Source organism: Suricata suricatta, chromosome 14, assembly GCF_006229205.1.
Source record: "Suricata suricatta isolate VVHF042 chromosome 14, meerkat_22Aug2017_6uvM2_HiC, whole genome shotgun sequence".
NCBI classification, from domain to species: domain Eukaryota; kingdom Metazoa; phylum Chordata; class Mammalia; order Carnivora; family Herpestidae; genus Suricata; species Suricata suricatta.
Window position 1 is genome coordinate 758750 of NC_043713.1, and position 15867 is coordinate 774616.

Sequence of the window (15867 nt, forward strand, 5' to 3'; positions counted from 1 at the left end):
GTGCAGCCACACAAAGTTCGCCGTGACGATCAGTCAGCACTCCGAACCCTGTTTTCCGATCATCAACATTTCGTTTGGGTGCTGCCTGCTGGCGAGGCATGTGTTTATTTTGTAATGACTTGGCTGACCAAATTCTATGAGGTCCACTTGCCTGTAGCAGGGACACTCCCGGTGTCCCTGGCCAGACTTCTGGGGCTAATCCTGGCCCCAAATGAACTTCCTGTTGGTCAAAGGTGGTGTCTGAATTCACGAAGTCAGATTTTCACCCTCTACCACTGGATGCATGTGGATTGGAGGTCATTCCCCCAATTAAAAGAGTTCGTTTGTGATCCTGCCCCAAGTTCAGTCAGGGACAGACCAGCAGCCTAGAAGCTCTCTCCATCCACTGCTGGGACCATGGCCACAGTCGGGCACACACAGTCTTCTAGACTAACAGGAGGCGGGGGCTTGGTAGGAGCCACCACGGGAGTGAGCAGCGCACCGGACACTGTGCTCAGGGCCCCCAAGCCCGGCAAGGCTGACCCTGCTGATGGACGTGTGTCCTGCAGAAGCTCTCCCAACTGGCCCATGGTGACCACTCCTGAGGGCAGGGCAGCGTAGCACCTGCGTGCAGTGATGAGTGAGGCCCCCTGGGACTCCTCAGGGCTGACTCTTTCCCTGGTTCCTGCGGTGGGCTTTCTCGCTGGGCTCCGTGTCCCTTGTTGGTGTATACCAGACCCGCCCTGTGAACAACTGGCCACCGGACTCCCCACTGTTGTCAACACCACCCTTGGGCATGAACTTCCAGCAGGTCTGTTCCCGGCCAGGCCACAGGGAGAGCTGCGCAGATCTCCGGCCCGAGGCACGGCAGACGCGGACGGGACGGCAGCGTGTAAGCGGGCATGGGGGGGCCGTGGGGGCCGCTCCAGGCGCGTTCCTTCTGCCCCACCAGCCATGGGCGGGGCAGCGGCCGGGCCCGACGACTCACAGCCTGTCGAAAGCAAGCAGAGCTCTGGCCTCCGAGGGGGAGCTGGCCAGCAGAGGGGCGGCCCCGTGCACCGGGCCTGGGGAAATAAGCTCCTCGCAGGGTGAGGCCCTGGCCTCCGGCTGGCTGCACTGGCTGGGAGCAGAAGCTTGTCCCCAGGGAGTCAAATTCCACAGCCTCAGTTCGTTCTTACTGAGAAAGATCTCTGAAGAACAATAAAACAGTTGCTCTCAAAAGATACATAACCCAACACTGAAGACTATCTTAGGGATTCTCAATGAATCAGTGAAAATGAGTCAGTGCAGAAAAAGTCTTCTAGTGGTTTTCAACCAGGGGTGACTCTGTCCCCAGAGGATACTTGGAAACTTCTGGAGACACTGCCCGTCTTCAGAACTGGCAGGGAAGGGGGATGCCACCAGCACACGGTGACCTGAGGCAGGGATGGGCTTAGCACCCTGTATGAAGACAGATGTGACCCCGGACGTCAGCAGTGCTCCAGGAGGGGCGCCTGTTCCCGGGGCTGGGCTTCCGCAGTCGGGGGGCGGGCCTCGGGTTCACCAGCGCTCCCCGGGCAGTGACCCATCTCACGAAGGCTTTCGTCTGTACAGTGGGAGAAATCAGATCTTCCTTACTGCTGTCCTGTGAAACTCGGGCGGAAGTCTGTGGAAGCCCGTCGGTGAGCGGCGGACCCGAACTCAGAATTCCGCTACCTCTCAAGTCCGAGGCAGCGCTCAAGTAGGTGTCTGCACAGAGCTCGGTCCCGTACCTCTGTCACACGACGTCCGAGGCGCCACGGGGTCTGTGGGCCAGCCTCACGGCTGCGGGCCCCCGGAGCCCTCCTCGCCCCCGCTGCCCTTCTCCGCCGGCTGGGGTGCTCTCAACCAACCAGGCCACCCTCTGACGTGGGCCCCGCGTAAAGCCCGCACCGATCACACCGCAGTCCCTTCAGCTGCCCGCTGCCGGGGCCTCAGTGCTGCCCCCAGGACCCCAGGGGCCTCCCAGAGGCACTTCACGCAAGTAGCTTCCGTCACGCGCACTTGTCAGCCAACCTACCACCAAGAGCGTTTCTGTACGAACTGATTTCAGCTACAAGGGGACTGAGAAAGTCAGCAGGGGTGTCACTTCCCAGTGGATGCGCACAACCGCGTACGTGCGGGCGCTCGCGTCAGCTCTGCGGCACGGCGGGCTGGGGGCCCCGACAGCTCGCTCCGGGGCGCCTTCTCACAGGTAAGGGCAAAGACGGGGGCTCGCGAGGGCCTTAAGGTTCAAACGTTCTGCGTGTCTAAAAGTGAGACCAATCCCTAGATCTCTGTAAACCTCCTAAATACCGGAAGCAAGCAGCTGCCTTTCTTGAAAGAAAAAGGGACACGCTTCACACCAAATAATTACATCCTGCTTTGAAAGTCTGGAGACAACGGACATATTACGAGTCTTGGAGAACGGTCGCCTCCCTGCCCTGCAGTAACTGATCTGACCTGAGAGAGACGAACCGCAGCAAAGCCGGCGGCGTGGCTGCCGTGACGGGCGTCACACGCGCTGCGTCTGCTCCGGGTCAGCCGCGAGCACGCGCGGGTCCGGGGAGCGCTCGGTGGAACTGAATTATTAAACTGGGCTGCTCGTATCCGGTTCCAGACGTCTTGTGAATACCTGATCTTACTTTGTATAATTGACAAGAGCTGACAGGAAAGGACGGGTTTAATGACGATCAAATTAAGATCAACCGGGCTGTGTGTCACACAGCAGAGCGGCATCAAGTCGTGATACAGTAAGGAAGGGACACGAGGAGAGGAGCACAGGCGTGTGCCGCAGGCCGTGACACGGGACCCTGTAATGGGAGCAGACTGCCTGCCCCAGCTCGCGAATCCAACAGCTCTCGCAGAGACGGGTACAGTGTGTGCCCGACAAAAGAAAAATATACTGACTTTGCACATGTGATACCAGATCGTTCACCATTAAACTGAATTTCTAAATCATTTATATGACTCAATGACTCTGCATGAAATTTTTAAGCCTGTGAGAAGATGAATAGCACCGAGAGAGAATGTGGACGAGCACAATGTCATTCACCGGCCTCTGGCCCACTACCAGGTGACAGCTGAGCGACTGAAATATGTCCCCAACACTTAAACTATAATGTCATCACTTAGGAGACAAGTGAGAAAGGTAGTGGCATTTATGAGAGATTGATGAAAATTAGTTCTGGGGCACTGGTTTCTATTAATACCGCTAAATAACTGTGTGCATTTGGGAGATATTTGATCTGAAGTAAAAAACCGATGAAGCAATTGATTAATTGGAATTTAAGCCATCAGGCCCCAGATCCATCAACAGCTTCATCTATATTCTAAACAATCAAGCCGGCAGCCCTGGGGCCCAGTGTCGGGATGGGCGGGGTGTCCGCCAGCCCCGGGGAGCGCCCGGTGTCAGGACATGGTCACTATGACACCACAGAGAGGCTCCCTGAGCTGCACTGACAAACATGAACTCCACCTGCCCGAACCCGGACACCGTGGGGGCTGAAGACGTGTGCACGAGCTAAGGTTCCAAGATTTTTATTATAATAAACAACGCAGTATCATATTTTTCTGAACTGAAACTGCAAAGTAATTAAATAATATCAATGGTGTTAGCAGATACACAAAAATTTTTTTTTGTAGATTTTTTTTTTTTTTTAGTAGATACACAAAAAAGTTGTCCCTACAACATGAAATGCAAGAGAAAGGTCAAGGGAAAGAAAAGGTTTTTAAAACATCATCATTGGGGCGCCTGGGTGGCTCAGTCGGTTAAGCATCCGGCTTTGGCTCAGGTCATGATCTCATGGTTAGTGGGTCTGAGCCCCACATCAGGCTCTGTGCCGATAGCCTGGAGCCTGTCTTCAGATTCTGTGTCTCCCTCTCTCTCTTTGACCCTCCCCTGCTCATGCTGTCTCTCTCTCTCTCAAAAATAAATTTTAAAAAACATTAAAAAAATTTTTTTTAAATCATCAATCTGGATGTTATTTATCCAAAGCTAAAATCATAAAGAGTATCTCATTTTGCCTAATGCTCTAATATTCTACCTACATTTTACTGCCTAAACAATGATACAGTGAAAACATCATTCAGAGGCTGAAGAACTTCTAAAAACAGTCATGTGATCTTCAACAAGGTGTTGACATTGTTCATATTCCTCCTCTGAAAAATGGTCATTTCTCATTTTCCAGCTTTAAAGTACTGGGTTTTCTTCATCTTTTATCTCCTAACACAAATTATATAATCTATTTCTTTTAAATTTTTTATCTAAATACCATTTTAATATTTAGGATAATATTCTTTTTAAAGTTTATGTATTTATTTTGAGAGAGAGACAGAGAGAATGAGAGTGCGTGGGCCAGCAGGAGAGAAGCAGAGAGACGACGGGACCCAGAGTCCCAAGCAGGCTCCGCTCAGCCACCGCGGACCCCACACGCAGGGCTCTCCCCCATGACCACAAGATCATGACCTGAACTAATCCAAGAGTCGGGCCCTTAACCGACTGTCCACCCGGAAGCCAGCAGGTTAACATTCTTAATCTCACATGTATTTCCACCACAAACATTAGAAGGGCAATTAACATAAAGGCATCTCTCAGGGGAGCCCTGGGGACCCAATCGGGTGAGCATCGGACTTTGGATCAGGTCATGATCTCGCTGTTCATGGCTTCGAGCCCCATGTCGGGCTCTCTGCTGACAGCTGAGCCTGGAGCCTGCTTCAGATTCTGTGTCTCCCTCTCTCTGCCCCTCCCCTGCCCAGACTCTGTGTCTCTCTCTCAAAACTAAATAAACATTAAAAAAAAATTTTTTTTAAACATCTCTCAAGAGTAGACATTTCTGCTATTTGTTATATTAAATACATCTAGAAACAAAGACAAACAAATGGTAAGTAGGTGATGTAAGCGGGAGGCAGCCTAAGAGCCCCCAAGAACCCCCTCTCCCGAACTGTAATGAGCACATCAGTAAAAATCTAGAACGACAATGAGAACGTCAGTAAAAACCGATGTTTCGGAACCCTGGAAAACAAGCAAAGACGTGCGACGGCCCTGGGCGCATTCAGTCGGGAGCCTGGCTGAGTCGGGCTAAGTCGCGGTCAGACTCCCCCCTTTTCCGGACCCTGTCCCCCTGCCTCAGGCTCCACAGTAGCTGGCGGCCCCTGAAGGGGGCGAATCCCCCCGGGGCTCTTCCAACCCATGCCCACAAGACGGCCATCCCCTGACCAAGCAGGGCATGCCTCAAGGTGACCGGACCGGAGTCCCTGCACCGGGAGCAGTGCTGTCCCTGGGCTGTGGCAGGTGCAGGATGGACTGGACGGTAGTCAGCAATAAGCTACCCAAACCTTAAAGGTTTCACACTACAAATAACACCTATGCTGAGTTTCCTATGGAAACACTGTTCATGTACTCAACAAAGTCAGAAATGCGAGGCACAGGAACTTGGATGTTACTGACAGACGTCCTGACCAAGACAGACTAGATTCCAGGTCTCGTAATTTCCAACATACGGGTTTTCTCCTTGACCGCACGAGGCTCCTATTTCATCAGCCCTTTCCCACCTTCTTCCTGCTGGTGAAAGCTCAGTCATAGAAACGACCGTTTATTCCGGGAGGCCCCGCAACTCACCTAAGCGAACCGTCTGCTTCCCCTCTTGCCCCCCACCTTGGGATTTTTACGTTGTCGTATAATCACAGTATTACTGGCAAGGTGTGTGTCCATCCACGTGACTTCTTTGAAGGGAACAAGACAGTCTTGCTCCCTTCCAATCCTAAGAGACAAGGAGTGCCTAGCACACAGTAAGTGGTAAATAAGTGTGGGCTCAATTAATAAAACTGCAAGTACAGAACAGCAATCAAATTTCAAGCAATATTATCATTAATTATTTAGCTATCAATACAAGCTTGAATGAAAACACTCATTTGACATAAAGATTGTGATAGGATTATATTTTGTTAACAACCTTAAACAGCAAAGATCGTTTTAAATATCAACAGGAAATGTGACTTAGAATTAATGAATGTATTACGACTCAAAAACTTTTTTGTAAGAATAAACTTTTACCTTTCAAAATGAAAATACTAAAATATGGCTAAGATACTAAATGATTAGCAATTTAATACACATATAAATACCTGCTTTTTCTGACGTCCTAAGAAATACCATGTCCGATGGAATTCTTTGGTTCTGCAGAGAGTAATATAAAATACTGATTATATATATGCAAGATTATGATCACCATCCCATTACAAAGTAGAAATAGCTAACAGAAACAACTACCTAAAAAAATGTTATAATTAAAATTTATACTAAAGTAATTAACATTAATGATTTGTATAACAATTTCTATAATTTATATTGCGATTCATTTTTTAGTTAGACTTCTCTACAATTTTTCCATTAACAAACCATGAAAATAGCATTTGTGATGACTTGAAAACTACTCCATTTCTGAAAAATGTTAAATATTGCCTTTTTTTTGGCTTCTTTCTTATCTGAACTTGTGCATACAAGACAGAAGTTTCTGCCCTAGAAAAAATTGTGTCCTCCCTATTGGACTAAATAGCCCTTGAAAGTGAGGGCAGGGTTCTTCCAGTGGCTAACACAAAACAGAAAATACCAAAAATAAAATATTTACTATTAAATGAATGAATAAATGTACAACTGAGCAAACAAACAAAAAAAACCCCACGAAATTCTTTTATAAAGCAGAAAAGGACAAAAACTCAAAGGTACCATATAGCATATAAAATCTTCTACAAGTATTCACTATTCATACATTTATTTAATCATCACTAATACTTCTATCAATTGGGAAAGCTGTATCAAACTAAAGAAAAATACACAGTAAGAGCATTTCGTGTCCTGTCATAAAGTCCTTCTACTTTCCAGACCTACGTAAGGAGCTACCCACACGTGATAGAGGCAGCTGACTCGTCAGTGAGCAAGCAATGCCAGCGAGCTGCTGCAGCTGAGAACACCATGCTGTGGGAGACAGCTGCTGCTTTCCAGCCAGGGACAAAGAAGATCAAGTGTTAAGATCTAAAGATGTCTTAGGTCAAAAAGGAAATCACAATGGAAAATAGAAAATATTTTTTTAAACTGAATGATAATAAAACCTCAGCAATGCAAAGTGTATGAAACCGTTCTCCCAAAGAAATGCCAAGGAAAACATTAAGAGGAAAATATATACAATTAAATGCACACAACATAAAAGGGAAGCTAAAAATAGAATCTAAAATTCCACTTGAAAGCACGGTTAAAAAAGCCATGAACCCCAAAGGAAGTAGAAGGATGTAAGCAAATATAAAAGCAAAGATCAATGACACAGAAAACATGTATATATATATATATATATATATACAAGTAGTGATCAGAAAGCATTTTTAAAATATGCCCATCTCAGTAATAAGAAAAATTAACATTAAAGTATAAGTAATAACAGATGAGCAAGTCAAGTTCTCTAAACAAAAAAGTTATCAAACACTACTGAGAGAAATTAAATAAAACCTAAATACACAGAACACATCCTGTTCCAAAATCAGGACACGAAGACGTCAGTGCCCAATCAAAATCTTAACACGATTTTGGGGGATGAACTGACAAGGTAGTCCCAATATTTACTGGGAACCACAAAGGCCAAGAATGAACACGACAAATGTGAGAAACAAGAAGGCTGAGTGGAACACTTTAGTGGAACAAAACTAAAACGTCAAAATAGAGCAATTACAATAAGACAGCACCCCACTAAAACAGACCGTTCTGCGGCTGCGCACACAGCGACAACAACACAGACACAATGGAAGTCTGGCCCACACATCCGTGAACGCCAGATTAATGACAGGTGCCAGTGCTGAGCAATAAGGAAAACTGTGGTCTTTTTGAGAGTGCTAAGAAACCTAGGTATCTACAGGAGATGGGAGAGAATACCAAACTCCTGTATCAATCAAAACATAAAAATCTACCCCAAATGAATTCAGCTTCTAAACGTCAAAGTCAAAGCAGTAAAGCCCAAAAAAGATAATACAGAATATTTTGTCAACTTTTGGACAAAAGAAATACTTTCCTACCAAGCCTAACAAAACTCCTCTCCACAATCAAAAATTTAAAAAACAAAAAACCCCAACTAACTATAAATGAAAGGATTAATAAAGTGGACTTCAACAAAATTAAGAATATCTGTAACAAAGCATACCAGTGAGGAAAATATCATTTGCAACGTACAGCAAGCGCTTTTAAAAGGCTCTTCCCAAATAAGGATGATATCCAAAATCACATGAACAGGTGTCCAATTTTATTACTCTTCCTGAAAATGCACGTTAAAACCACCGCACTCACACATACTGGACCTGCTAACTCAACAAGGCTGACAAGGCCACGGGCTGGCGGACATGTGAGCACTGGGACTCTCACACAGCTCACTGGTGTGCGACACAGTACCGTGCAAAATCATCTGCAATGCCCACTAGCAACCCCACAATCCCACTCCTTGAGCACATGCGGTAACAACGTGTGCACAACTGAGCCAAAAGGCAGGAGTCAAGTATGACAGAGAATTAAGACCCGGAGGTCCACCAACAGCAGAAGGGACAGAAGGCAGAGTGCGTAACAACAAAACAGGTGGCCTGGGGTCACACAGCAAAATGGAAGAATGTCACCAACAGGACTGGATCGAGAAAGCACCCACCCAGCTACATCCGCCACCCACTCAGTTTTCTAGGCGCCCTGTCAAAATCAACTAGCCACAAATCTAAAGCTTTACCTCTGGACGTTCAACTCTGAATTTATGCCAGGTCCGTACCTGTCTCAATAACTGGAACTCTGAATAGCCTTCTGAAATGGGTAAGTATGAATGCTACCATTTTATTCCTCTTTGTCAAAACTGTTTCCACTATTCTGGGTCCCCTGTATTTCCTCTGAATTTTGGGACCAGCCTGTCACTTTCTGCGAAGAATTCGGCTAGGACGTCAGAGGGACAGACTCGATCTGCAGACCGGCCTGCGGAGTGCCACCGTTTCAACAGGACCCGTGCCCCTAATCCACAGACACGGGACGTCTTTCCCTGTAATCAGGGCCTCGCTGATGGGTTTCCACCAGCTTTGTAGTTTTCAAAGCACACAGTCTGCAATTTTTTTCAGCTTTATTCTTTTTTTAAAATGTATGCTTATTTTGAGAGAGAGAGAGATTGTGAACACAGGAGGGGAGAGAGAGAGAGAGAGAGAGAGAGAGAGAGAGAGAGAGCGAGCGAGAGAACCCCAAGCAGGGTCTGTGCCATCAGGGCAGAGCCTAACACAGGGCTCGATATCACCACCCTGAGATCATGACCTGAGCTAAGATCAAGAGTTGGATGCTCAACTGACTAAGCCACCCAGGTGCCCCTGCTGAGTTTATTCTCAACAATAATTTTATTTCTAAGTATTTTACTCTTTTTAATGCTATTGTAATGGACTTTCCCCCCTTAGTTTCACTTTCAGGCCAAGACTCCTTATTCCCTTACCCTGTATTATTTTCTGTGAAGCACTCATAAATTACCTAGAGCATGTTAAACAATCCTGGGTACATTTTAGTTGTCCCTCCCTGAAGACTAGGAGCAGCACAGGAGCAGACCCCCGTGTTCCCATCCGCCCTGGGACGATGCACGACTGCTCTTCTGACCGTCACCCGCTCGGCGTGGCTACTTTTGATTTCAGGCCACCATGAACAACGCAGACACAGACATTCACGTACGGCCTTTTGTGCAGACGTAAACTAACACTTCTCTGTGATACGAGGTCCAAGAGTCTAGGCGCTGGGCCACACGACAGTCGCATATTTAACCTCCTAGGAGACTGTCTAATGACCTTCTAGAGTAAGCGTAACACTCGATATTCCCGTGAGGAACGTACGCGTGGACCATTCACGTCACTGCGCGTCTGCCGCTGTTCCCGTCCGCCACCGGGGCCGCTGTCTCGGTGCAGGGAGACTCCACGGTGCCTGAATGTGCACTCAGATCACCAGTAACGCCGGGGGTCTTCTGCTTTTCCTCCGGCTGCAGTCTTCTCTGGAGACATATCTCTTCCATCTTGTGTTCACTTTCTCACTTGATTCTTTGTACTCTTGGGTTTTCACGTGCTCTGGATAGGCCAATCTGTCAGCCATATGGTTTACCAGCCCGCAGCCTGTTTTCATCATATCCATGTGGTCCTTCACAGGCACAAATACAGTATTTTAATGAGATGCAATTTATCATTTTTTTCTTTTCTGCATCATGCTTTTGGTGTCAAGTCTAAGAACCAGTTTCCTAACCTAGATTTGGAATATTTTCTCCAATGTTTTTTTTCCAAGTTTTATACTTAGACACATTTTTCATTTAAATTCATGATCCATGTTGATGTAATATTTATATACAGTGTAACATTTAGAATTGGGTTCGTTTTTTTAACCCCAGGATGTCCACAGCTCAAGCCGCATCTGTTAAAAGGCCAACCTTTCTCCATGTTAATTGTTTTGTAATTTGTCAAACATCACTTGAGTGTTTTGGGTGTATCTATTTCTGGGTTCTCCAAAATGTTCCTCCCCTTCTCACATGCAGCGCTAGGCAGTGTGCCTCACATCGGGAAGGGACCCTTCTCACTGGACTTTCTTGACAAGATGGCTCTGTCGTCTCAGCCTTCACAAATGGGTTCTAGAACACACTTACTTTGTCTAAAAAGTAAAAACGAAAAACCAAAATCTTGCTGAAATTTTAAAGGGACTTATATTAAACCCATATTCAACTTTAGGAAAACTGGCAGTCCCAACCTAAAACCATGGTGTCTTCGATTACCTTCACGAACACACTGGTATTTTCAGCACACCTAAGATTTAGTTTTCATAGTAGGGGTTTATTATAAAACTGCTGCCTTTTTAACTTGCTTCCACAGTCGGAAACGGGATTGGTATTTGAGCGGTGATCGTCTAATCGGCCGCTCTGCTGAGTCTGCGCTTCACCCTTAGCTCCAGGAGGCTGACCCAGATTCCTTGAGATCGTCCCCACACGGCCACGTCATCTGCAAACAGGGGCATCTTGACTGCTTCCTCTCCAATCTGAATTCCTGTTATCTCTGTTACCTGCCTTGTTCTACAGGGCTAGGAGCGTCACTCAAGTAAGACTGGGCAGGACCAAACACCGACTTACTCCCAGTCTGAAAGGAGAGCCATCCAGACTTCCGCCACTAAGTGGGATCTACACGTATTCACAGGTGCTTTGTAATTAACCATCTACTCAGCCTGTGGAGCGCGTACTATGAATGGGTGTTGAATTTACTCAAATGACTTTCCTGTATCAACGGATGTAATTTTTTCTTAGTTTGTTAACAGGGTAGACTACACGTGGTGCTTCCGGAGTGCTGAACCAGCCTCAGATACCCAGGAGAAGTTCCATTCCGTGTTGATGCATCATTTTCTCTATATACTGCTGATATCCATCGGCCCTGTTTTCTTAAGGACTTCTGTGTCTCTATTCACAGCATTTGTAGTTTTCTTTTGCTGTACTTTTCTTGTGTTGGTACGGGGATAATCCCGGACTCCAAAAATAAGCTGCACAGTGCTCCATCCATCCTCAACTGTTTTCTGGAAACTACTGTGTAAAAATGATGCTAAGTCTTCTTTAAAAGTTTCAAGAATTCTTCAGTGAAAACATCTGTACTTAGAGATATCCTTCTCAGAGACTTTATTTTTTAACCAATGCTGCTCATTCCCAGTATGACATGCGCTTTGTGTTCATCAGTGCCAGCCTCCACGCCCTGTCGTCTGGTTTGCTCCTGGTCCTCACTGCAGTCACCGAGACGCTGATGTTAACGTCTTTTTTATTTTTTTTAAGTTTTATTTATTTAAGTAATCTCTACACCCCCAAGATCAAGAGCCAGATGCTCATCCGACTGGATCAGCCAGGCGCCCCCCTCTCTGAGGTTTTAAATTTCTAGCTCCACTTCCTTCCTGTGTGCAGAACCGTCACATTACCTCTTCCATCCTGACTCTTTGGACAGTTTGTGGTTTGGGAAGAGTCGGTTCATTTCATCTGAGCTGGTGTGCTGATGAGTGTGCAGCTGTTGGTAGTAATCCGTAATTCTCCTTTCCAGGGTGTGGGGTCAGTACTAACGTCCCCTACGTCACTGTGGACATTGGTGATTTGGGTCATCGCTCATTTTTATCACTCCTAGGAGAGGCTTATCAATTTTATTAATTTATCTAGAAGAACCAGCTTTTACTTTCACTGATTTACTATCTTGTCTTCCTACTTTGTTTCATTGATCTGCTCTTATCTTTATTAGCTCCCTCCTTCTGCGTACAGTGGTTTAATTTTGCTCTTCCAGGTTCTTGAGCCAGGGACTTAGACGATTAATTTGAGACCTTGACTTCCGTCCAACCTAGGCGCTGACCACTACGAAACTGCCTCTCAGCACTGCCGTCCGTGCACTCCGTGTATTCCGACTGCTGCGTTCCCACTTTCATGCAGTTACAAGGATTTTGTTTCCTGGATGCCTACATCCCATAATTGAAGTGCAGTTTACTTTTCACATATTTTAGAGTTCTCCTATTGTCTTTCTGTTATTAATTTCCAATTTGATTCTGCCATAATGAAACTAACGCTGTATGAGTTCAAACTCTTCAATTTCTTAAGGTTCGTTTTGTGGATATGCTTTAACATGTGGTGCATGTTCCATGAAATAAATGACTGTGTGTTTTCCTGCGGTTTGCTAGAGTGGCCTGCACCTGGCAGACAGGTCCTGCTGCTGGGCTCAGCTGGGCGCTTCTGGATCACTGCGGATGTTCAGCCCAGCACGTCCACCAGATGCTCAGAGCACGGGGCTGAAGTTCTCACTCAGAACCGAGGATCTATTTCTTTTGTTCAGGTCCAACAATTTTTGATTTGTGTATTCTGTGGTTCTGTTACCCTGGTGAGTACAAATTTAGGATCATCTCGTGTTCCTGATGGGTAACTGTTAATATTATCTGATGACTCTCCATCTTTATTAATTTTCTTTACTCTGAGCTATGCTTCCCTGGATGTTAACTCAGCCCTTCCTACTTCTGGTTAATTTTATGTGACATATATTTTTTCCATCCTTTGACCTCCTTGTATCCAACCTGTGTCACTGGATTTGAAATCCTTGTGAGTGGCACATGGCTGGGCCTCCTTACTCCCTCCACTCGGCCTGCCTGTGGATTGGTATAGTTAAACTGTTCACAATAAAGGTAATTAGTGACACATTACAGCAGAAGTCTGCATTTTATGATCTGTTTTCTGTCGGCTTCCTCTGGTATTCACTCCTCTGTTTCTGATCTCTTGCCTTCTTGTGTCACGTGGACCCTGCTCAGGAAGCCATCGTAGTTTATTCACAGCATCTCAGACCATCTCTTTGCATAGTTTTTGTCGTGTCTATTCTGGGTATTAAAATATACATTGTAATACTTACAAAAATTGTTTAAAATATTTATTACAATACCTTTGAAAAACAGAGTAACCAATGGTCTTTCAATCCGGCTGTTAAAAAGGAAAATACTCTTCTCCTGCTCGTTTCGGCTGAAAAGTGCACAAGGCTCACCAGCACTGTCACCGTCAGTCCTGCCTGTGTGCGCGGGTCCTTCCCAGGCCCTTGGATTCCAGAGCTGGGCGTTAGGACCTGGACAGTGACGTGGACAATCTTCAACTTCTAAAAGTCTCTTGTTACAAACAGTTACCCTACTTGACACATTCCTCAAGTATTAATACTTAAATTGACATGTCTGTCTAAAATTCTACATACTTCTTGGGAAGGTTCCTCGTTCAGCCGGGAGACGATCTTCAGATTTTCTCTCTGCCCTGCGTGCATAACCCAACCGTGACTCTGGATGGTTCCAGCCGCCACTTTCCAAGTGCGTGTCAAAGGGCTGCTCCTACGGGGCTTTTGGGGCTGGAGAACCGGGAGTTTTCACCGGACCCGTCTGACGCTGAAGCCCACGTCTCCCCTTGGCCACTGTGCCAGGCTGCTGCTCTCCCGGGGGCTGCGCAGCTCCCGGCACCCCCAGCACCGGGGCGGACTTGGTCAACAGACCTCCAGTGTCCATGCAGTGACGATCCACATGCTCATGTCAGTTCCACAGCAAGACGCAGAATTAGAAGAGTGACCCTCCAACACAAAATCCCCCATGGAAGTGTCCAGGCATTAATTTCTAGGTAGCAATATGGTCGAACAACAGAGAAATAACTTTAATGATTAGTGGTAGGTGTTTCCAGAAGCCTCAAATAAAAGGTAAAAGTTACAAAACCATTTGCTACTGTGTCACTGCCATTTCCTTATGATGGTTACGTCAGTGAGACAAAATCTTTTACCCCCACAAACCCCCAAAACCGGCTCCGACAGACCTACCTTCACTACTAAAATGCCTCAGTTCATAGTAATTTGCAGAAATTATGTCTCAAGTTTCTAAATCTTCTCATGTCACTAAAATGTAGGAAATTTTTATATGAAAATGGGTGTAAAATTGGCAATACAAAAACTAAATCTGGAAGGGGTGCCACCCTTACGTTCTACTGTCCACCATTTCCTAAAGGATGGTGAAAATATTTTAGAAGTCCTTCTTCTAGCTCTGGTTCCGATCAGGGTAGGGTAGGGCCCACACACGTGCATGTAACATATCAACCTAGTGCTGGGTGACCCCGCACTGTACCACCCACGGACCCAGGGTGACAACGCTGCACCACCCATGGCCCTCGAGTGACAGCGCTGCACTACCCGCGGACCCGGGGTGACAGCGCTGCACCCTCCATGGACCCAGAGTGACAACGCTGCACTACTCATGGGCCCTGGAGTGACAATGCTTTCCTAACCACGGACCTGGAGTGACAAAAGGAAGATGGACCCCTGCCACATCACAGGACAACCTCTACCTGGACGTTGACAAAAAGGCCCACGTCACCCACCCATCTCTCACGGACGGAGAACACAGCTGGGAGGCCAGCGAGCAGCTCTAGGGACGCCCGACACTGACCTAGACATGCACCCCTCACGTCCACCGGCAGGACTGAGACGCGCTGCACACCAGGGCCAGGAAGGACTCGTTTACCGAGTAGAGATGGGAGCCCCGAGGAGCACAGCACCCGTCACACGTGGCAGCAGAGGGAAGGAGAACGTGAAGGAACAAGGGAGGCCGGAAACGAGGCAGGAAGAGTGTGAGGCCAAGCAGCGGCCCTGGTCCAGAGGCTCTGCCCACTCTTCAGGCAAACCCGTCAACACCACGCAGCCCCCTGAGAGGGACACGACAGGTGACGGCGGTCACTGCTGGCACCAGGTCCCGCCCGCGAGTCCGTGCTGCTGGCGTCCCACTCTGTGCCGCCCGGCCACCGGGAGCTGCCGTGCGGGGGACCCCGGCCCTCCCACCCTGTGGTCAGGAAGGAAGGCGGCCTCCAGCCAGAAGCTCAGGGACCCAAGGCCCTGAGCCCGCCAACGCGCCCCGTGAGCTGGAGGGGTGGCCTGGCTGGCGACGGCCGCCGGCGCCTGCCTCCCGCTCGGCTCAGTCACCTCCCGTCGGCGCTTCGCCGACAGAAGCACGAGGACGTGCACGGACAAGGACACGCACACAGCACTCTATCCCAGAACAAAGACGCCATGCGGAAACGTAGGCAGGGACCAAGAGCTAGCGGCTTTCGACGTCCACACAGCCAAATGCTCTCAAGACGAGCGGCAGGTCAGTATGTCCAATTCCATCCCATTTTGTAAAATCGAACAAACATCCCTAAACACGTGCCTGCGGACAGACGAGAGCAGCAGGAGAGCGCGGCGGCCTGACCAAGGCCTTCGTGCATGGCCTGCCATGCGCGGCTGCTCTCGGGGAGGCCTTGTTACACAGGCCTGTTCACACGGCACTTTCTAAAAGGGTGTGCTAGAGCCCTTAAAAAA

General features: G+C 47.5%; 1 protein-coding gene across 1 annotated transcript in view; it reads right to left on the bottom strand.

Annotated features, from left to right (window-relative positions):
* The window catches only part of ATP9B (ATPase phospholipid transporting 9B (putative)), a 184946-nt gene that overhangs the window by 103165 nt on the left and 65914 nt on the right, over positions 1-15867 (bottom strand). The window contains exons 10-13 of the mRNA XM_029922755.1: positions 6103-6154; positions 5671-5756; positions 2115-2181; positions 968-1043 (exon numbers count right to left, since the gene is read on the bottom strand). Coding sequence (XP_029778615.1) covers positions 968-1043; positions 2115-2181; positions 5671-5756; positions 6103-6154 — 281 coding nt within the window. The remainder of the gene's footprint in view (positions 1-967; positions 1044-2114; positions 2182-5670; positions 5757-6102; positions 6155-15867) is intronic.